The sequence below is a fragment of the Pseudogymnoascus verrucosus genome (assembly GCF_001662655.1).
Source record: "Pseudogymnoascus verrucosus strain UAMH 10579 unplaced genomic scaffold scaffold_52, whole genome shotgun sequence".
Classification (NCBI taxonomy): domain Eukaryota; kingdom Fungi; phylum Ascomycota; class Leotiomycetes; order Thelebolales; family Thelebolaceae; genus Pseudogymnoascus; species Pseudogymnoascus verrucosus.
In genome coordinates, this window is record NW_017263703.1 from 119,108 (window position 1) to 140,927 (window position 21,820).

Genomic DNA, 21,820 nt, shown 5'->3' on the forward strand with positions numbered 1-21,820 from the left:
ACGAAACGGATACGAGAGAAGAAAACCACCGCTATATTCTCTTTTTCCGCTTGGCTGCGTCGCTGGTTTCGTGAAGGGCACGGGGTGAGAATTCAACAGAGGTCCCGACCTGATTTCTACGCGATATGTCGCACACTCCTTCAAGCAAATCAAAGATAATAAGCAATTGGTGTAACAGCATTTGCCTGATCGGCAGCTTGACCGGTGAAATAATTTCGGTTTAGCTGGTGCAGCAAATAAGTCTATTGGTTTTATGCGAATTTCGTTCATGGGCATGATATTGAACGATCTCGAGGTGAGACATAGCTCGTTGTCAAATGCTTTGTGGGCTCTACACGCCACTACACGCCACTTTGCCGTCGCTAGTCTCGATATAGAGCGATCATCCGAGACAGGGTCCTCTCACATCAGGTTCCTCATCTTTTCTTTCCCTCAAATACGGCACACCACCTATCAAAGCTCCTCTGAGCATACGAACAAAGTATTCACATTGTAGCTGTTGGACTAACAATCATTACTCTCCTCAGCAGGACTCTGTGCTACGCCTCCGTCTTCGCATACTGTCCGCCCTGCACGCGACGCGATCCCTTCCCTTGGTGTTGGTACGTTACTCGGATATCGGACGTCGTATAGCTCCGAGACATGTATGGGCGCGCGAGATTGGCTGCGCCGGCATAATGGGAATTGGGAGGCGGAGAGAAGGGAGACGGATATGCTGTACTCGAGTATCACTATCTTTGCCCCTCTAAAGTCCCGAACCATGTGGGGGGAGCACAAGTCTGGCCATCACCATCCCCATTGCTACTACGAGAGCGCCACCACGCGCCGCGGTGCAACCACAGCTGTCCCTGACGCGCAGACAAGGCTCGGCACATCAGCACACTCAACTATTGTTTCAGAGAGCACGAATACCAAGTCTACCAAGCTTCGGATTGTTAAATCTTCGGCGCTGTTAGACCTTGCTGAGCTGGATTGTTCGCTCTTGACTAGGAGAACTCATAACTTACTACTTACTGAACAGCACCGACGTACCCTTGCTGGTTGACCCTTGTCAATCTCAGAGTACAAATTACGACGCTTGTTACTGATACGCACCACCATCTACCTAAATCCGCTAAGGTCCATATTTAACCTCCCCCCACCAGATCATATACGCTCCCTCCCTCCTCTTCCCACGATTTTACCGAATCACACCAGACGCTATTTTTTATGAGTCTTCGCATGATCATTTGACTCTCGGATTTTATCACTTTTATTGCATTCCGTAACTCAATATTGAGAACCTGAGCATCAGCATGAAAGATGGCGGTCACAAGAAGGCCATACATTTCGGCCCTGGCAATTCCACGCTATGCCTATTGGCACGATTAAGAGTATTAACCCACTGAATGGCAGAGCGGACGGGATGCCCAGTTCTGTTGAGTCTATGGTCGTATGTGATAATTACTTGCTTATCGGAAGATACATACCATATAAACCCTGCTCAGCTATGGCACTCTAGCTCTAGGGGCTAGGATAGCCTGCTTCGCATGTTGATATCTGTTACTTGATCGAGAACCAAGCAGACTTCGGGAGACTAAACCACCGAGAGGACTAGCGGCGGACGCTCTGAGATAAGCTTGCGAGTCTGAGCTTCAGGTTAAAATGTACGCCACCGAAAGCCTGGAGGTGGGCTCATTGCTTATACGTCGTCACCTGCGGGCGCTGTACCCCTCGCGAATGACGACGAGAAAAGCAACATTCTACTTTTCTCGTCGTCATTCGCGAGGGGTATCGCTTACGGACCTCAGCCGGAGGTGCGAGCCATCGTCGTTATCAGGCTCAGCCTCCTTTGATTCCTGCTCTGGGACCACCAAGAAGCTAGGACACAGGGGACCGTGGATAACGATCTTCGTGGATAGTATTCCCACATATGGATGTTTAAGGACCTCACTGATGGAGCATGCCTTGGTGTCTCCCGTTTTGTAGTCCTCCAGCGTTGGCGGTGATCCTGGCCCTTCCGGCTCGGGCGGACAGCCGCAAGATCCTCTATCGGCAGTACACTGGTTTAAGTGAGTTAGCTGCCATTTGGTATGAGGTGTACTAAAAGCTTTGAGCTCTGCCTTGAACCTGTCGTACGCGTCAATGTATTCTGCAATCCTGGCGAGGTCGACGCACCCGCTATGCTGGAACCATTTCCGCAACATCAGGCCCCATGTCCAAGGCCGGCCGCTATTCCACCGATAACCACCCTTGTCGAGCTTAAATTGAGACGGCGCTAGCAATGGAAGATCGATCATATTCTCTAGGCACGATATGTGGAAATACTCGAGGTTATGGCTCACAAGGGCAATTCGGTAATCAGCCATGATCAGGCTATCTCCTCTTGGCAACGCATTTGTGATGAAACATTCTTTGCCCGGCAATGTGCTCGTCTCATATGTATTGGCGGGGACGGCTGTAGGAGAATTGTGATTGCGGCATCTTGCTCGAGCCGGCGTTGTAGTCTTCGCCCGTCCTCTGCCATCCTTTCCTCTTGGGTTAGGCGGATCTCCGGCGGCTGCTTCGGGGTCGGTGGAGTTTCGTGTCCATCGCTTCTGGGAAGATTTGGGAGGAGGGTTATTGCTTTGACTAGGAGAAAAATTTAATTAGATGGATCTGCCCTAAGACAGATGATCGAAGCCTTATTCAATGGGCGAGGCGGTTGACGTTGATGTGAAGTCGAACAATTACAAGCAAAGGAATACCCCAAGCCAGAAATACTTGCGAATGCCAGCTACGACGAAATCAAAATGTACTTTAGGGACCTCAGACTTCTGCGTCGTGCGTGGTGGCTCATCGAATTACCCAAAAAATGGCTCATAGATCTTCCTTAAGCAGGGAAGATAAGAAAGAAGATGTGGGGGGGATCCATACAAGCTGATCAGAAGTCCCGCACCTTAAAGGTGTAGGGCTATATGCCAGCGATGCTTGGAGGATTTTTTGCAAGGATAATATGTACGAAAAAGCAGGCATGAAAGTGATGGAAAGCGAGTGGAAGATCGTCAAGCCAAAGGACAAAGAGCTAAGATTCTACTTAATATGGAGGTGGGCAAAAGAGGGTTATTATTGGGACCCTGAGACTGGGGTAGCTATTGAACGAAGCTTGGAGACTGGTGATTGCGATCGAGGCATGAGCTGTCTCACAATTGATGATTCGAAAGGAGACCGACGACTACAACAAGTTCGTATCTCTGATTCGAAGACTAAAGAAGTCTGCTATCTGGAGGAGCTACCAGTTCCTCTTGGCCGTGTTATGAAAGGAACGGCTGAAGGGGAGCCCGTTGCAACCATATCAGATATTGCTACTGATGGTTCACCTGTGAAATATATCTAATGCCGAATAACTTAATGGGCTTTAAAATCTACAAGAGCGCTGCCATTTTGTCAGTGATCCATACTGTAAAGCGTCTCGATTTTATAAGTAAGCAACCTTTGCTATAGGATATTCATCTGTTCGTGATGGTACTTTGGAGCAATAAATTGAGTTCACCATTGATAGCTAGCTATTTCCGCACCAAAGACACATATAAACGAAACTTAAGAAGCCGGGCCATTCAAGAGTTTGAGCAAGCACAGTGAATTGCACACTACAGCTGCCTACGAACTCTAGACCTCCCCACCTATCTCATGTCTCGACAGACCCATTTGAGACAGACACCGAACTACCAGAGTCTAAAATTATCATAGAAATCATCTTGGCTACAGCTCGACCAGTCTTACTCTCCACCGTCCCGCCCATCCTTATCCATACTTCACACTCCCTATCTCGGCTAAGGGGCTTGCATTGCACAACTGTCGAGATACTGTCTTCTGTAGGAGCTGTGTTCAACATTTGTTCCAATTGCGGCTTTCGAGAACTTCTTATTTAACCGGCGGACGAATGTTGGTCTGCCAAGATTCGGTTGATATGCGCCTTAACGCGACAGCCGAGCTCGCCTGGGAGGCTCTGGAAGGGAGGTTGGAGATAAGAGGACATCTTGTAAGGGTTTCCTACTACAGCATTTGAAATAATCAGATCATCACTGCTCAACGCGCTCTTGAGGATTTCGTGATACGGGGGAGGGACATATCACATTGATGGGTGACAACCACTACCTTCCGCCTCTTGAGCTCAGCTTGACAAATGCTACTCGCCTCTACATAAGATGTTTCAACCCTCGCTCACAGATATATTCTATTGCTGCAACGTCCCATTTCAATAACATCCACACCAACCGAAGAGCCGATCAACCTGCTTTCAACCTCCATTAAGTTTCAGCAGGTTTCTGTGGAGGTGCTGCAGGAATACGCGGAATGAAGCATAGTAACTGGACTATTACAGTTTCAATTTCAAGGACAATCTGTCTACTTTTTTCCCCATGCCGTGTACTACACTCCCTTCTCCGTTGCTTCTTGCAACAGCCTTTCCTCCGTTCCGGATACTGCCTTGAGTCTTTATGACCATAAGTGCCTTCGATTATGGTGGGGTCGAAATACCGCTGTATTTTGTCAACGCAGAGATATCCTAGTATCGCCGACACAAATCGTAATCCGTCCTGGTTAATGTCGAAAGGAGGCGATGCGCACAGATAATTGAATGAATCGCGAAATACATCCAGCCCGTCCGCAACTGCCTGCTTTCGTGCATGGATTGTTGCCACCCGGATGGCTTAGGCGGCTTGGTTTCTGCGGCTTAAACTATTATCGATCGTCAAAGCATTTTAAGCCTTTCCACCCTGGACATATACCAACTCAAGTCTACCAGGTAAAGGAGCGGTCTATCTTGACCCCCTGCAGTACAGTGGGTCTAGTGTTTGTGACAACGGGATGATCTGCATTATCTAGTGGTGCCTTGGGACATAACAATGCGAGACTTCATGAAACTCGGGCGCATTCACAACTTCCTGCTACTACCTCACAACTACTCCTTCCTTACCTCTACACAAATTCGAAAAGTCGTGACAATTACGGCAATACTATCCAAACCGCTCCCTCGAAACCGTAGTAAGGCTGCCAGTAGAGAAAAGACGTTTTAACATGGACAATATGTTGGTAACGCAAACATACGTAAATGCCTTCAAGGCTGTTGTGACGAGTCAATGTGCTTTGTGGGTTATCATCTTCACCTCCGCACTGGTAATAATATAATTCCGAAGCAGGTTATTTGGAGATGCTCACCATCACCGTCCATTTACCATAATGATGCGTCATATTCATGTATGTCTCAGAATATCACTCCCATCAATATGTGCTGGCCGAGGCAGAACGAAAGCCCAACGCAGGTCGTGAGTATGGTTATATCGAAGCTGATCACCGAAAAAAAGCTTTCATGTAGCTCAACACGCCCTAGTGTGGAACAATATCGTCTCTGGGTGGATTGGAGGCGTTAACCGTGCATATACTCGGATGCGGCCGTCCCTAGCGGGAAATCATCATCTGCAAGGCGGGGTGGAGTAGCGACGTGGTCCTCTGATTATCAGGGTCAGAGCAATGCCCATTACATTTTGATAATTTTCAAAGATGGAGAATTGATTTATGGTATCGAGATATTTTTTTTAGCAATTTGGTATATATAGATTTGTCCCTTTAATGAAATTCAAGTTATCTACAGCAGTCTACCTCAAGCCATTCTCACTTTACGATCACAATTGCTCTTCCTCATCGGTCTTCTTCTTCCATCCACATCCACCTATCATCACCAACACTTCAAAGCCATTTCCTAGTATGAAGTGTACCATTTTCAGCAATGGCAGGCTCGCCCTTTTTGCTCTCGCCATCACACAATTCAGCCCCATCCTAGCCCACCCTTCCATAGTCGAGCGCGGTTCCCCCATTGCCCTGGGAGCTGCCAAAACATACGGAGCAATCGCAGCCACGACTCTCACTAGCACAGGCAACACTCGCATCACCGGCGACTGCGGAACCTGCCCTGGAACATCAATCACCGGCTTCCTCCCTGGAGTGTGTACCGGAACCACATCAGCGGGTGGGAAAGCAGCTTGCGCCGCAGAAGCCGCTTGTCTTTCCGCATACAACAATGCTAGAGGTCTTGCCTCTACCGCTACAGCTCTCCCATCATCGGACCTCGCAGGCTTAGCATTGGCTCCAGGCGTCTACAAATTCCCCACGGCGGCAGCCACTAATTCGGCCACTCTGACACTTAACGGAGCTAAGAACACCATGGGGCAATTCATCTTCCTCATCGACACAACCTTAACAACTGCCGGTAGCTCCAAGGTCGTGTTGATCAACGGCGCACAAGCTTGCAATGTTTATTTTATTGTTGGCTCATCTGCTACTATTGGAGAGTCAAGTGCAATGACCGGAAATATTCTGGCGCATACTTCTATTGGTCTGACCAATGCTGCGAGTAATAAAGGTACTCTCTGTGCACTCAATGGAGCTGTTACTTTGATCAACAACTCCCTCACTGCTCAGACTGTCTGCAGTTCATAGGCTTTCGTGCTTGTTGCGATTTTTCTTTCTGGTTGTTTATCAAGATTTAGTGTACTTTTACTAGTTACAGATCAGATCACCACAATGTATTCTAGGGAACGAATTGAAATCAGTCTTTTGATCTCTCCCCTGCTTGTGATTGACCCTGGCAGTCTCCTTTTCAAGCGGGAAGAGCAACATGTCAATATCTGCATAGCGATACGGTTATATGAGTTAGGGGGACTGGACAGTTGAAGGGAGGTGGTGATTATACAGGGCTTCTGGGATGGAATTAACAACGCGCGCGCTAAGAACCTAGGAGGGATATCGCAGGCGCCTGATTGGGTGAGGAGGGAATCTTCGTTCAGGTTCATTTTCGAAACTTCCATGCCCTTATTAATATCGCGGCAGCCGTGGGACATCAGAGGTTGAACGGGGAAGGGATTAAGAGCTTTAAGATGGTTCTGTAGCAACCCCAGTCCGCTGACGAAGTGACGAAGTGTCGCTGGGCTGTATCCTGGGCGAATGGCTGTCGTCAGCCAGTTTGTATGGCATGAGTAATGCGGGGTAAGTAACTACCCCAGGTTATCCGCTCGTGGCGAGAGTGAACTGTAGGAATGTCCTTCAACGTTCGTACTATCCAATTTCGGCACCACCTACTAACGGACCACATACCTTCGCGAAAAGATTGATAGAATGGAATGAGGTTATGAGTCCAGCCGACCCCGCCAATCGCGCCCGCCAGTCTAGCATGTCGCTTTTGAGGACTATCGGATGCCTTCCACCTCTCGATCTTGAAAAGGAGCTTGAACAGTCCGAGAAGTCTGAGGGGTTCAAAGACGAGTTTGAAGGATTGAAAAATGAGCTTAACAAATTCCAAACAGTTAGCAATAACCTTCTGGCACTTTTTGAGTCGACCAATCAACATTTGTCCAGAGCTTCGCTCTAATTAGTGTTTAGTTCTGCCAAAAATATAATCTACTATCCTCCCCAATCCTTGAATGTCACCTTCAACAGTCCCTGCTTTCTCCCTATCAAACCAGCCTTCTGTGAAACCACCTCCAAAGTCAATGATCCATGCATCCATGTTTCTGTCAACCAAAACGTTTGCTGCCTTTGCATCTCCCCACACAATGCCAGCTTCATGAAGATGCTTCAAAGTGCTAATGACTTGATCCGCCCAGCGCTGTCGCAAGTGCTTCGGGGTGTCAGCACGGACGGCGCCTTCCAGCGTCCTGCCATCACAGTCGATATACGAGAGCAGTAATCCCATGTAAGAAGAGCCGTCTTCCCCTTGGACAAGGCCCAAAATACGTGGAACACGTAAACCATCCTCCACATTTAACTGATCAATACGTAGATTGGCGTTGAGTTCATGAAGAGCTTCTCGCTAACATCCGCTTTGAAGTAGCAGATAGTCTCGTTATTTGCAAGCACCATTCTAGGAAATTGGGTGAGCGCGTCCTTTGGATCCTTATTGCATATCGATATCTCTGATGGACGAAATGGTGGCCATGAGAAAGAGAGATCGGAGGGAGCCAGGTCCACCCCTTGATGACGCGGCCTCGCATTATTATCGTCATCTGGGCTCGCAGCCAATATCCCATCAGCAACGTGGAGCTTATACTTCAACGTGACTGGATTGAAGTAATCGTGAAGGGTAAATGTCTGTTCGTTCGTCGGATTCGAGTCAATCCGTCGGAACACAGGTGAAAGAGGGTCTAAAGACTAATCGTACAAGTCCTCCACAGTAACGTTGAGATCATCAGCCTCCAAAGCGTCCAGGTATTGGAGATACTGGTCCTTGATATTAGGTGCTTCCTGGAAGTTTTCTGTTCAACTAGGTAACGTGAAAACATGTGCCGTTACACATCACCGTTATATCGGACTTTTTCGTCCCATAATGGGTCCGAAATTGGGTGACGGTGTACAATGGTCGGTGATCCATCGTGAAGGCGCATCCGTAAAGGATGTAGATTCAAAGCGACGTTGATATCGTGGATGAAAAGAATCAGAAGTTTTGAAGTGTTGGACCAGAAGAGAGTGTTTATATGCGCCGCTACGCATAAACACACACTCACAGACCTGGGTCCCAAAAGCGAACGGGGCCGCGACAGGGGTACGTACCCCGAAAATAGATGGAGTTTAGAAAAAGGCACAACTTTAGCGTTAAAATGTGGAATGGGGTCATCATCTTTAGTGTCCATAGATGTCGTATCGTGTGCTGGTTTTGACCGCGCAGTGAACAAGTCGTTGAGACGAAAGATAGTAATAATTTCAAAGATTCTCCTATATCAACATATGTTACCGTTGTAAATGATGCTGCTATATTGTTTCGAGAGGACCGGTGCAAGTGAAAGATGTTTGCCGATTGGCCAAGAAACCGCCAGGCTTTCCACTCCAAGAGTGTGACGCGGAATTTGCCGGTCGCGTATCAAGCGTCATAACAACACAACCGGTCTCCAGATTGACTCTTTCCGAGCACACAAAGTATATACATTATCGTCTCGTTTTTCATGTCTGCAAGGGATGGCATGAGAGGCGTGTCACCGTCGCCTAAAGTCAGACCCCCTGGGAGTCTGATCGAGCTGCCACCCTCCCCTCCAAGCACAGGGAGGAGCGCCCATGCACTCTCCCGCAGCCGTCTCGAGGCATCCGTACGACGGATTCAAACCGAACCGATTGAAGGCGGACGCATTAAATTATCCCCTGGTGATTTCTCTACAGCGTTGGATTATCTTCGAGAGTCTGATCCAGATACCTGGGGTCATCCCAGCCCTGGATGGCCTAAATGAGACAGAGACAATCGCATCTAACTAGTGCACCTCTTTGCAAATGGGGACAAAGCTGAGAGCAAATTATGAGTCGTCTCTTTCGAGAAGATCAAAACAGCACGTTGCTGAGATCCTGTTTCTTGTTCAAATTCTATGTTTTCGTTCCCTACTCCTTAGGATTCCACCTTCACCTGAACGCTGCTTCAGTAAAATGAGCCAGAAAAGCTGGTAAGTTAAACATCCTCTTTATCTCGACTTGCCAAGCTAATTATTTCTCGCAGCTTCGACATCGACAAGGGTGCAGTCCACGTAATCGAGATGAAAGCCCTATTGAAGTCATCGAGACTAGCCCAGTTATAACGCCTTCACCCATCACAATCTTCCACCAGCACCTTCGCCAGGCAGAGTCAGTGTATGCCGTGCATATGGAGCTGAATGAAAAGGTTCGTTCATATCTCGGAAAGAGCCCGTTGTAGAGAAACCTGACATGTATCTGTTCTTTACCACGACATCACGATGTTCGCCAAGGAGTTTGGCGTCGATGAAGTCCCTGGCACACATCCAGGACACGATTCTTTCAGCTTGGAAAGGCCGTTCATCAACCAGAGATTCGATTTCGTCATCTGCGATGGCCAAGTCTTACGAACACACAAGCGACCTAAATACCGGGAGCGAACCGAAGCAAGCCGACTCACAAGCTCACAGCTAATTTTAGCGTTGCAGCGCATCCGACATGGAGGGACATTAGTCATACTATTGCACAAGATCGAGGCGTTGGATACCATGGAGCTTCTATATCTATTCTCCCAGTTTTCCGACATCGAAGTATTCAAACCCTTAAGGAAGCATCGACGTTCTATCTCATTGCGAAGAATGTTCAGCCGAGTGTAGAATCTGCAAGAGTGGCAGTCATTGCTTGGAAGAAGGCTTGGTGGAATGCAACCTTTGGTGGGGAGCAGGGTGTAGGTGCACAGAGACTCGATAAGGATGATAAATATGCACAGGCAATCATTGACTCTTTCAGCGATAGGTTTACTACGCTTGCTAGACCAGTCTGGAAGATTCAGGCAGACGCTTTGAGTAGAACAGACTTCACTCAGTAATCTGTAGAGGATTGGAAGTCAGTCATGAAAAACATGGATGCACCTGACCGTATTGGATTTTATTACTAACAAGCCGTGGGACCTTGGAGCCAACAAAGACATCTCACTTCCCTAGCGGCATCATTCAGGTCCTACTACTTGAGCTACTTGATCAGAATCCATCGAGGAATCTATTTCGGACGAGACTACATACATGGGTTGCTTCCTAGCTTTAGGGAAGTTGCAGCGTGTGTAACCCTCTGTGAGTCTTCAGATGCCTTTAATGCTCGTTCTTGAAGTATGCGCGATGTTATCAGTAGAACCTCCCGTGCTTTTTCATGTTCTTAGATCTGCGTTGCTTCTTCTTCGCAAAGGGCTTTCATCTTAGTCAGCAGTTCTACATTCTCTCCTTTAATTCCTATCATCTTGATCTCTAGAGCCTCTCTTATAGCCACTTCTGCATTAAATTTCTCACGCCATTCCTTAGCACTATATTAAAAGGTAATTATATCTCTAGAAGGATGTTCTCTACTTTTCTCTAGTGCGTCAAAAGTTGCGCTTGTTGTAACGAGTCGCATTTCTAGATCATAGTCTACAGTACCTTTTCCGAGCATAGCCTTAAAATGAACTCTAACTCTATTACATAGGTCGATATAGGCCCTAGTCGAGTGCTTGCTTAGTTGTTTATTAAACAGTACAGCCTTTCTAGCTGTTAAAATACTCTATTGATACAAGTCCTCTAGTTTTGTTATGAGCTTGACATTAGTTAGGAGAATTATAAGCCTAAGTTGGGAGTCTAGCTAAATGACATAATTAGACATAGCTTATTATATACTAAGTACACTCACGAATGTGACTGGCTAACTTCTCCCTGCACTCAGTTCGCCATTTAGCCCTTTCCTAGTTGCTGGTTTGAGGGCAATTCATTCTGAATCTAATTACATATTTCACTGCCGCTATTCTCTCGCCTTCAATATTTTATATATTAGATATCTCTATGATGAATCTAGTCTACCCGCTTATCGCTTTTGCCTGTCTCGCCTCAGGTTCAACTGCAAACCCATTTTACACCAATTCTTCAGCCACCACTCACATTGCAACTTAACATCTTCAACTGCGAATAAGGCCCAAACGGATACCAATTCTCCAATTGTTCTTAAAAGCTGGTCAGGGTTAGGCTGTAAGCATAATCAATCTAATACCCAGATGCATTCATAGCGTCTAATTATCCTCAAGGCACAGGGCAAATGACTGAGTTTGATTTATCAGCACTATATGGGTGGAATGTTACTTGTGACCCTAGACCATTTTCCAGCTTTAAACTCAGTCGCCCGCTAAAAGAGAGAGAACAGCTTGATTTCAGTCGTATGTCAGAATCAGATGATTGTGGTCGCTTCCTGCACTCGTATTAGCCACGAGATTCACTAGGTGAGACGGGTGTAGGAAGAAATCCACCAAAAGCTAACACAGAACAGCTGGATGTGTTAATCTAAGCTCATTTTGGTGCGTTCGAATCTGGCTTAACTAGCTAGAGCGCACCGCCAACCGGATGGACCACTAGATGGACCCTGGAACGAATGGATGACTCCAAATGTGGCTCCTACAGCACAGAGCGGTAGACATTGGTCGCTCATGGAAAGTCCTAGAAGAGCGTAAAAGAGCGCTACACTATACTTGAATTAAGAATAGAATTTGAACTCAGCCACATGACCCATACCTATACGTGGTGGCACTTTGTAGCAGAAAATTGAGGGCCGTGTTCACCGGTATCATCAGGTGGTAGCCAGCAGATCGCTGCTCGTCTTTGCTCGTTCCCTACCTCTCACCTTGGCCTGTTTGATATGTACTAATTAGTATTTCGTGTCCTCCGACTGGTACAAAAATTGAAACACTATTATTATTTTTCAGTAACTACTATAAGCGATAATAGCTACTTCCGCACAAAAAACACATATAAACGGAACTCAAGAAACCGGGGCCATTCAAGAGTTTGAGCAAGCACAGTGAATTACACACTACAGCTGCCTAAGAACTCTAGACCTCCACCCACTATCTTATGTCTCAACAGACCCGTTTGGGACAGATATCGAACTACCGGAGTATAAATACATCAAGTAGGTACACCCACGATGTGATAGCAGCATGCTAGCCGGACCTCAGTAATAACTTCGATAAACTGGGAAGATTACGAACCGACGACGAGCCAAGGCAGTTGCCGTGGCTTTGGGAGTAACTTGAGCTTGGAGACGTAGGCGTTCCATCTCCTTTTCTAGTGACTCTAAATCACCGGTAGAAGTGTTAGAGATGTCGTCGTTGCGAGGATCCTGAGGAATAATAGGTCTAGAAGATATGATTCTGAGGTAGTGGAGACGTTGTTTGTCATTGCGAAAGGTAGGCATTTTATAGCCTTCGAATGCCATTTAGTTGGCGAGTTGTTTTACTGATGGTATCGGAGGTAGTATATGAGAGGTGAAGTGAAGAAGTCTCGCTAGGGAATTGATGGCCTCTTATAATGTTAATGGACCCTTGCACAGCGCTAACCCTTTGTAGATGTCTGAAAAGCAATCTGCCTTGAGATGACAACCCATACTCCGTACTCATCCCGAAACAACCCATCTCCGAAGTTGTAGAGTGCATATTCCAAATTTGCAGTTTCCAGCATGAAATCTAATGCGATGACTCTGGGAGGTTCGGTGCCATTCTGGAGAGCGGGTTACCTTCGTGCGTTAAAGTGCTTTCATGGGTGCTCTCGTCAGAGATTCGGACAGTCTCCCCTTTCTGTTCACTCTCTAGAATCCGCGAGCCCATTTGCTTCCCGCCTACGCCCACGCCACTGTGGTTAACCTCATATGGATAATAGACCGAGGACCCCTAGTATCCACACTTCACACCAATTTGGCAAGGGGACGCTAGCTTGGCAAGAGTCTGTGGCTTCCAAGTCCAGCTCGTTGCAGCTCATCATATTTTCTCTTAGCAGAAGTTCCTGTGGAAAGCTGCGAGCAGTCGTCGCCAAACATCAGCCGCCATCCCTCTTTCCGCCAGAGAAGACAGCCGCAATCAGCCGCTCGGCATAGCGTGGACTGTGGCACACCTAGCATACGGCAAAGCATGCTTGCCGACAGCGGAGTATTGCTATATAGGCGGTTCAACCCAAGAATTCCAACGTCATGAAAGCCAATAGAACGAATGGATTTCTTGTTGGTCTCGAAAAAATCCTTGGTGACCTTTTTAGGAGCCACCACTCCACACATGTCAAGCTGATGCAGATCAAATGCGCAGTGAGACAGCAGTTCCAGAACACGTTCGGAGACCCCACGCACGCGCAGGACCTTGACGTTCTTCAGCAGCTGTCTTAGAGACTCCGATAGAGGGCCTAGATTTGGTTCTTCCCACTATGAATCGTAGAATGGAAGCTCGAAGTGCAACAAGCTAATGGTATGAATGGCAACGCCTGCCTTCTAGCACGCTGAATGGCGCTCGAAACGACTTGTAGATGGTGTTTGTAAAACTCATTTTTTATGACCATGTCTGGGATCAACAGCCAGCCGTCATCTTCCAGCACCTCAGAGAAAGACAATCTCACCTCCTGCAACAAAGGAAGTGCACAGAAGACAGATGATAAAATCAGGTCAGCACCCTCATCGACAATGCTGCGCTGCTCTATACAATGCCGTGGACAGTTTTGTATATGGCCATGTACGAATGGAACTCATCTGCTTCATACCCCACATCGTAAAAATCTTCGCTTGATCTACGTGGCTGTCGGGAGTTAGAATATCAGACCTAAAACGGTCAAAATCTAGTATTTCTACTCGATTTCAGGATTAGTATTAGCTTAAACTCAGCGAGCGACTGGAGATGCATACCAGTCTTTAGCAGTTCAGTGATTTCGTAGGTAAAGGAGGTAATATAGCCACAAACATTTGACTTCAAGAGGTCGTTGAGTCCTTCAATCCCGGCCTGAGAGAACTCAAACTTCACGTGACGAAAGAGGGTCGACAGACAGGCTTGTCTGAGCCGTTTGCTGGCGCGGGAAAGATCTTTGATCTCCCAAACTGGAAGGTGGTCGACAACGGCGTGGAAAATCTCCGTCGGGAGCGTCTCAAGGTGCGTTAATTCTGGAGTGTCAATGCTCATTATGAAAACGTTGGAGGGCTCCTGGTTGCTGGTTCGAGGGCAATTCATTCTGAATCAAGTACACTTTTCACTGCCGCTATAGCGCCATGTTATATTTACGTGGCCATGGTGGTTTACTTATGCGTGTGGCACTTTGCAGCAGAAACTGGGGTGTGTGGTCAACAGCTGGTATCATCGGGTGGTGACAGCAGATCGCTGCTCTTTCGAATTGTGAGCCGCCAACTTGTTACCGCTCTCACTCACGTCCGCAACTGAGACGTAATCTTAGTTTCAGAGTGATGACGATTAACACCACGCCAACGCATCAATGGCTCTCCTCACAACATCGCCAGCCACAATTGGCAACCGCACCTGCAGTTCGAGTCACGGTTTAATTTGCACTTAGAGAACGACAATAGTATTGTCTATGTTATGATGCCGTAGGTCCTCCATTTCTCCCCTCCACCTCCACCTTCTCATCCTCAGTCTTTGCCTTCTTGCTCACATACTTCAGAGCCTCTCTCTTCGTGTCTTGCACATATTCCTCATCATCTTCGCTCTTTCGTTTCCTGCTCACACAGTTTGAACGTGGCTCTTTAATATAATGAGCAACCTGAAAATGGGCCCGGGAGTCTGAAGCGTTCTTGAGTGGTACGTGACATGAGGGATGTGGACATTCCTTTTCTGCGCCAGTCTCAAGGTGCTTGTCAGCATGAGTTGTCTTACAATTGATGATTCGGGAGGAGGCGGACGACTAAAACAAGTGCATGTCTCTGCGTATGGGGCCAGCATGGCTCTTCCAAAACAGGTTCTAGAAGGAGCGAAATCATTCAGCTATGATTTGTAGACTCAAGAAGTCTGCCAGCTGGAAGAGGTACCAGTTCCTCTGGGCTGTGTTTTGAAAGTGAAGGCTGAGGGGGAGCCTGTTGCAACCATATCAGATATTGCTACTGATGGACTCATAAAACGTCTTGCGGACTTAGGCCTCTGATGCAGTGCATCTTGAGTAACGCCGAACAGATAGATAGCTTCGCTTTGAACCAGACCTGTACCCGACGCTCAGTTAGCAGTCGCATGTTTGTCCTTCTGTAATAGCCATCAGGCCGTAACCGCCCACGCTGTGCAATCCAGATTGTCGGCGCTAAAACATTCATCCCGAGGGAAGAGGAAAGGCGCCTTTTCAGGAGGGATCCAACACAGCTAAAGCCAGCAATGTGATTATATTCAGTCATCCGATTATGTCCTCTACGTTTTTGATGCTCCGTAAACCTACATGCAATCTCTATCTTCAGGTCTGCGAGCTTTTCCTGCTCGGCCGATCCCAGCTGTTCTCCGTCTCTGCCGTACTAGTCCTGTGCCTCATCCCTCTCCCATCATCCACACTAACTGTGACCTCTCCCTTAACCTTGATCTTATCCAGTCCATACAGGTTCTCCACGCTGTCTCTGCCCTGACTCCACTGACCGCCGCCTAGCCTACTGGCGCCTCCGGGCCCCGCCTCGACCGTGGTAACCGTCCCAAAGGTGTGCCCCTTTCCCATGAATGCGAAAGTCTCCAGCCCGATATCATCTGACGGCGGGTATGCCGTCAACACAATGTCCGCCCTTGTAGTCGAATATAGCAAGACGTCAAGCCAGCCGTTGCAGGCGATCATCGACCCCGCTACGCAGAAATACGCCAATGAGGCCTTGTTCCCAGCCAACGCTACTATCCGACCGATAGCGAGTGGCGCAGTACAGACGATATAGACGACGGGGTAGAGGATCATAAGAGGTGTCACACGGTGGATCATCTGGCCGGACATATCCTCCCCCTAGGAGCGAGCGCGCAGGTAGATGAAGATGGTGGCGTAGATCAGGACGCTGCTAAACATGCAGACAAAGATCCAGAAATAGTGAAGCCAAAGACGCTCGTTTTGGTAGGCATCATTGATCTAGCACTTTCGGCCGAGTCAGTTGGGAAGTAGGAGAAGGGAGGTCAAGGAAATACCTATGCGCTAGCTCGGACGTAGAAGTCATGCCGATGGACGAGGGGTCCGATGAGTGCCATCACGTATACGAATGTCTAAAGGCCGGCGCTGTAGCAATAGAAAGCCACGGTGGGCAATCTATAGTCCTTTACAACGCCGAAGAATGTGTGGACGGCAATTGCGCATATGAATACGCTACTTGCGAGATCTCCAGTGGAAACAAACCTAAGCTACCGTTAGTTTCAACTTCGTCTAATCACTTTACAAAACGAACCATCCTTGCGCAAAACACATCGATGTTCCTACTTCAATTGCATTGTGCCTTAAAGCATGAATGTTGAGGACGAAGGCAAGCGCTTGCTGGATATCTGCAAATAACATTTAGCAAGTGGCTTTAAATCGGCATGGAGTTCTAACTAGCGAAGAGGAGGTTGTAGATAAGGAACAGGAACTGATTCATAGGCCCCTTCGCTGCAGATTTGCACCGCCATGATATCAAACGGAACATTAGCCATAGGAATAATGAAGTCGAGCAGATCAAAGACAATAAACCGAACGTCGACACCGGTATCAATCCATGAGAAAGGACAGCAGGGAGTGGTGACAATGACCTGCTCGCAGCGTCGAGTGCCATAGTGGCTTCTGCCAGCAGAGAAACAGAAACACCGAGGGATGTCAGATTTCCTGCAACACCGTAGCAATTTGTAGTAGTCCCACTAGCAAGTAGCTTTAATAGGAAGGAAGCTCCTGTCTGTTCCAGGCTCTATAATTTCCTAGTCCGGATAGCATCTGCTACAGTGTAGAAGAAATAATGAGATCAATTTTGGCGAGGTAGGACGAGTTTGCATGCCCGTCGAACGTCATTGATTTTAGAGATTTGGTTCGTTCTCCAAATCTCCAAATCACGTGAGCTTCATGATGTAGTCACCGCTCTTAGTGGGTTGACGACGAACACTTAGCCCATCGCTTTCAATTGATAAACAAAGACTGAGCAGCTTAAAAGTAGCTAAAGCTGTTGGATGGCTTATTGCTACACTTGATGAAGCTCTTCGACAGCAACGTCAAACAGTAGCAGTCTAAACAAACGTACTATATTATCTACTAATCCATCTGTGGCTATTCGCTGAGTTCTCCTGTGAGCCCAGGAAGTAGGTGCTAGACTAAATGAACATACTCATCTTAGAATGTCTCATATATACCCGAGCACGTAACATGTATCCAACTAACAAAAGCTGATTGATATTTAAAAGTCGCAGTTTAAAATAAGTGAACGTGTCTAGACGCGTCTCTCGTATTTCTGAATCAGGGTGAACGCGAACCTGACGGATGAGTGAAGATGCAAGGGTCGGCATTAGCGTGGCGACCGCAGCAAATCAGGAAGGGGGAGAACCCTTGAAAACCGACATCCATCACGGCACATGTTGACATTGTGCAGCAAAGTGATAAAATATGTGGATTGAGGGCAGGAGACCATCAACCTGGCTCCTAAACTGAAATGTAGTGACGGCATACGAGTTCTCTATCTAATCCTTTTGCTATCCTAATAATCGTCGGAGCCAACCTTTCGTTTCACTCGAGGTCGGGGTAAGCGAACAGCGTTCGTGGAAACAGACGGCGCTCAGGTACCATCACTAGCAAATTGTATGTGAAGGATCTTCGTGTTTGTTAATTTTCGCCAAAATGGTGTTCTCTTTACCTTGAACCACTACCTTATATGAGTCTCTTTTACTTGATTTATTGTCACCTAGACCTTAACATAGCTATTTAGATTCTATAAAATGTGGTGTTTCACTCGCCTGGGCATTTCACTCGCATATGGACTACGTCACACGAAATATTAAACTATGACATAAAAATACACACCCCTACCTATATCTAGCCCATCAGTTATACTCCGTGCCTCTACTCTTGTATATTGCTCTATATCCGCTTGTAATAATAGGCATTTACAATTTCCTGTGGTGACTGGGGAGGCACCAATTATAATTGTTGTCATCGTCGACGCAACATATCCGCTACCAATCAGCCCACTCTCTCAGCACAACCACAACTTTTTTCACCTTTTCCGTACCTACCGCACTTGCCCTCCTGATCTTCTCTTCTCCCCAGCTACCCCAACGTCCCCACCTTTCCCAGCCTCGGTCCTCATCTTCTTCACTCTGCCTCATTATATCAGGAATTCCGCTCTGCCGTCTCTGCGACTCGGGCCGCTCTTCCCCCTCTCTATCCCTGAAGTTCCAATCCACTACAAACCTTGCCTTCCTCACGACAGAAAGATATACCGGAAACACCAGCGCGACGCCAAGCAAAAGAATTATGACCCAAAATGACCTCCTCAGACTCCGATTTCTCATCGCCCCAAATATAATCCACGGGCCCACCGTCCCTATACACCTCGAAGCCGTCAGCATTGCTGCCGCGATCCTCGTATTCCTCCCCATTCCCCTTAACGTTATAGCATAGACAAGGGGAAAAACAGGTGCTAGAAAGAGGAATATCATTATTCCAAGCACGGCGACCAAGTTCGGGTCTTTAGCTGACTTGCCCTCTGGGAGAGCAACGAAGGCGATCGTGAATGCTAGGCTGCCCGCGAGGAAGAGCAGAAGAATGAGCCGCGGCCGCATAATAAGACATAACAAGCCGGCTACAACGCGCGAGAAGAACATCAAGCTGTAGGCCAAGAGGAGGTAGTTTCTAGGCGAGAGACTGAGGCCGTGGATCTTTTGTTCCGCGGGCGGCGGGGCGAGTACCTCGATGTACCAAATATTAAGGGCTTCCAGCGAGAGAAGGTAGATAGATTGCACCATAACACCAAGGGCAAGGGTCAAAAACACAGTTCTAATACCACCGATGTGCGTCGACGAGGCCGACCTCACGGCTCTGTTCATCGGCAGGAGGTGCGGCTGGAGCTCCTTTTGCAGATCTTCATCGCCTGCTTCGGGGAGCGGCATGTAGTAGAAGAAAAGAGCGATGACGATGGCGAAGAGCGCGACGCTAAAGTAAGTCCACTGTACAGGGATTAAGTTCATCTTCTTCTGTATGAGCGGGGCGAAACCTTTGTTGGCGATCAACTCGCTGACGGCTACCCCGCCTGCTTGCATGGCCTGCGCGAAGAGCAGCCGAATTTCGCCATACTGCGGGGGCCCGCAGAGAGTGATGAAAGGGTTCGCAGCCAGCTCCAGGGACGAGATGCCAATGCCGGTGATGACGTTTGAGATGAGGAAGCCGGGTAAGGAGACGAACGATGCTGAGGGCCAAAGCATTAGGATACCGATGCCATAGAGGCAGAGGCTGACGATAAAGATTATTTTGAACCCTCCTTTTTTTAAGGCGTACCATCCAACGGTGAATGGACCTATAAGGTAGGCGCCGAAAAACGCTGTATGTAATGATATGGATTGCTTAGTGGTATATTGTGAGACAATCGAGATTTGATCGTTTAGGGCATTGAGCAGCCCGAAGGAGAACCCCACCATGAAGAACAGGATGGTGACTACGCTGCAATATTTCCACGAGTCACCTACAGACATCCTCAGCATGCATTTTGGGGGTTGAAGGTTGAAAAAGCCGAAGTAAACAGCGCTGCCGGCTGATTGAACTTGGAGCAGCGTTTGATTTCTAGCGGTGATATTGTTCTCCGTACGAGGTTGAGTAAGAAACTCCATCTGGTCCATCTGGATATCCAAATCACGAGCATTCGAGTGGATCGGTCTGTTCTCAGTGGGCGCCGTAGCCCCTGAAGTTTCATCTGTGGTACTTTGAACATCTGAAGTATGATTCCTAGATGTCGGCTTCGTCTTCGGCTTTGGCGACCCGCCACTGCTATGACTTCCGACTCGCTTAGTAAGCCAAGGCACCACTCTTCTCAATAACGGCCTCAGTGTTGGGATGCAAGCGCAGACGATCCCAGCATTAATTTCCACAGCGGACCACATTAGCGCAGGCGCAACGAGGTATGCAAAATCCGCGGTGTCTTCGAAAGAATCTGTCAAGGTTGGCACTCGGCCCCCAGCTGTGATGATTAATATGGTATTTTGCAGAACATTAATCCGAATCACATCGACAATCATCACAAAAAGCCACAGCGCGAATGTCAAAACTAGGATAATCTTCTGCTTCCGAGGCAGCTGCGTGCCAGTGAGGATGGGTATAGGCAGCATCAGAATGACAATGTCAGTTGCGACGTTTGTAGGCGAGGCTGCAAAGTAAAGAGTGACGAGACGTATACACTTTTGTCCTGAGCTGTCGCTGAAAGTCTTGGTGATCGGATCACACAGGAAGATGCTGAAAAACGTCAGAATTGTACCGGCTATATTGACCACCGCCAACGTTAAATATGTGGCGAGCCGGAAATATTTCTTATTCTTTGATAGACGTAGATAGAACAGTAATATGCTTGTCTTTGTCGCCATGAGCGCCGGGTTCTATGAATCGTTAGTCACGACTCTCTTCTATCACTTCTTGCAGTTTCCTCCACTCCCCCCCTCTTCCCACGACGAGAGGAACATGGCATTATACGCACATAAAGCACAGAAAACGAATACACGCACTTCCTAAAGTCGTCCCGCGACTCGTGTGGAATATCCGCATCATGCCTCCCCAAACCATTCGCAACGCCAAACACAATCGAAAGTGTCACACCGAGCGCCAAGATCCAGCCAACGACAATCACCAAGTCATCCCATGTGGATTTCTTGGCAAGACCGAGACGAGTGACCAGCCGGGCTACAACGAACAGCGTCGCGACACCTAAAGTGGTCAACGCCACGACCTCAACGGCGAGGCCGCGGCTTGGAAACTTGGCGGGAATCATTTGCGAGTCACGACCAGGCCTCGCGTCTGCCAATTCGATGACTGAAGGTCTCTGGGGAGCTTGATCTGTCGCCTGCATGCATCTGTATCGAGGTTGTCGGGTCTGTACCTGTATGTATAGGGAGTCGGTTTTTTATGACGACATCATGACATTTCCCCAAAGCTTTTGAAATGCCGCGTTTCTGCTGCACTTCCGGGTCTGGTCACGCGATACTGCTTACTTTTGCCCCTCGCACTATCAGCAAGTATACTAGTCTGTCGCTGTTCAATATCGAAGTTATCAACAGCAGCTCGCATGCTCTTGCATTGGCAAGCGAAAGCTGAGAATGTCTACTCTGGAGATCCAATACATGATCTCGAAAGCACCGACAAGCCAGGTACGTAAGCTAAAGCGGCCACACTCCGGTACTATTACGAATTTGACGCGAGAACTGACACGAGATTGACACGAAAACGATGCGTCGCCTCACCCCTTGCTCTTATTTTCCAGGTAATTCGCCATTTGTGAGCATACGTCTACACATCAACCAACAAGAGGCTAAATTGCGAGGCAATCTTCATCCACCTGCTGGTCTTGACTGTTTTGAATACCCGGCCAATTAATAAAGCGCAGATCCTCAGAGAATTAGCAG

General features: G+C 47.8%; 9 protein-coding genes across 9 annotated transcripts; 3 read left to right on the plus strand and 6 right to left on the minus strand.

Moving 5' to 3' along the window:
* Window positions 1-1,757: 1,757 nt before the first annotated feature.
* Window positions 1,758-2,348, minus strand: VE01_09219 (uncharacterized protein; the record flags this gene model as incomplete). The annotated part of the gene is made up of 1 exon (XM_018278634.1): window positions 1,758-2,348. The coding sequence occupies one exon, from the start codon at window positions 2,346-2,348 to the stop codon at window positions 1,758-1,760; it is 591 nt and encodes a 196-aa protein (XP_018126889.1).
* A 644-nt stretch (window positions 2,349-2,992) lies between these two features.
* On the plus strand, window positions 2,993-3,355 carry VE01_09220 (uncharacterized protein; the record flags this gene model as incomplete). The annotated part of the gene is made up of 1 exon (XM_018278635.1): window positions 2,993-3,355. The coding sequence occupies one exon, from the start codon at window positions 2,993-2,995 to the stop codon at window positions 3,353-3,355; it is 363 nt and encodes a 120-aa protein (XP_018126871.1).
* Window positions 3,356-5,724: 2,369 nt separating this feature from the next.
* Window positions 5,725-6,456, plus strand: VE01_09221 (uncharacterized protein; the record flags this gene model as incomplete). Its single annotated transcript, XM_018278636.1, has 1 exon — window positions 5,725-6,456. The coding sequence occupies one exon, from the start codon at window positions 5,725-5,727 to the stop codon at window positions 6,454-6,456; it is 732 nt and encodes a 243-aa protein (XP_018126872.1).
* Window positions 6,457-6,637: 181 nt separating this feature from the next.
* VE01_09222 (uncharacterized protein) lies at window positions 6,638-7,875 on the minus strand (the record flags this gene model as incomplete). Its single annotated transcript, XM_018278637.1, has 5 exons — window positions 6,638-6,644; window positions 6,751-6,964; window positions 7,111-7,380; window positions 7,444-7,780; window positions 7,831-7,875. The coding sequence occupies 5 exons, from the start codon at window positions 7,873-7,875 to the stop codon at window positions 6,638-6,640; spliced, it is 873 nt and encodes a 290-aa protein (XP_018126870.1).
* A 1,850-nt stretch (window positions 7,876-9,725) lies between these two features.
* Window positions 9,726-10,312, plus strand: VE01_09223 (uncharacterized protein; the record flags this gene model as incomplete). Its single annotated transcript, XM_018278638.1, has 2 exons — window positions 9,726-10,034; window positions 10,082-10,312. 2 exons carry the CDS (start codon window positions 9,726-9,728, stop codon window positions 10,310-10,312), a joined length of 540 nt encoding a protein of 179 aa, XP_018126876.1.
* Window positions 10,313-14,042: 3,730 nt separating this feature from the next.
* VE01_09224 (uncharacterized protein) lies at window positions 14,043-14,476 on the minus strand (the record flags this gene model as incomplete). Its single annotated transcript, XM_018278639.1, has 2 exons — window positions 14,043-14,050; window positions 14,158-14,476. The coding sequence occupies 2 exons, from the start codon at window positions 14,474-14,476 to the stop codon at window positions 14,043-14,045; spliced, it is 327 nt and encodes a 108-aa protein (XP_018126874.1).
* Window positions 14,477-15,675: 1,199 nt separating this feature from the next.
* Window positions 15,676-16,545, minus strand: VE01_09225 (uncharacterized protein). The gene is made up of 2 exons (XM_059464041.1): window positions 16,397-16,545; window positions 15,676-16,346 (listed from the first exon to the last, which is right to left on the minus strand). Exon 2 carries the CDS (start codon window positions 16,209-16,211, stop codon window positions 15,696-15,698), a length of 516 nt encoding a protein of 171 aa, XP_059319383.1. The 5' UTR covers window positions 16,212-16,346; window positions 16,397-16,545; the 3' UTR covers window positions 15,676-15,695.
* Window positions 16,472-17,150, minus strand: VE01_09226 (uncharacterized protein; the record flags this gene model as incomplete). Its single annotated transcript, XM_018278641.2, has 3 exons — window positions 16,794-17,150; window positions 16,651-16,744; window positions 16,472-16,601 (listed from the first exon to the last, which is right to left on the minus strand). Exons 1-3 carry the CDS (start codon window positions 17,008-17,010, stop codon window positions 16,472-16,474), a joined length of 441 nt encoding a protein of 146 aa, XP_018126873.1. The 5' UTR covers window positions 17,011-17,150.
* A 1,068-nt stretch (window positions 17,151-18,218) lies between these two features.
* VE01_09227 (uncharacterized protein) lies at window positions 18,219-21,513 on the minus strand. Its single transcript, XM_018278642.2, has 2 exons — window positions 20,899-21,513; window positions 18,219-20,800 (listed from the first exon to the last, which is right to left on the minus strand). The coding sequence occupies exons 1-2, from the start codon at window positions 21,265-21,267 to the stop codon at window positions 18,392-18,394; spliced, it is 2,778 nt and encodes a 925-aa protein (XP_018126877.1). The 5' UTR covers window positions 21,268-21,513; the 3' UTR covers window positions 18,219-18,391.
* Window positions 21,514-21,820: the final 307 nt, after the last annotated feature.

Excerpts from the sequence above, each read along its gene's own strand:
- VE01_09227 (XM_018278642.2), bottom strand. The coding sequence starts at position 21,267 with ATGCAGGCGACAGATCAAGCTCCCCAGAGACCTTCAGTCATCGAATTG. Across the intron at positions 20,801-20,898 it reads ATTCGTTTTCTGTGCTTTAT|AACCCGGCGCTCATGGCGAC; the intron begins GTGCGTATAATG and ends AACGATTCATAG.
- VE01_09225 (XM_059464041.1), bottom strand. The coding sequence starts at position 16,211 with ATGTCCGGCCAGATGATCCACCGTGTGACACCTCTTATGATCCTCTAC.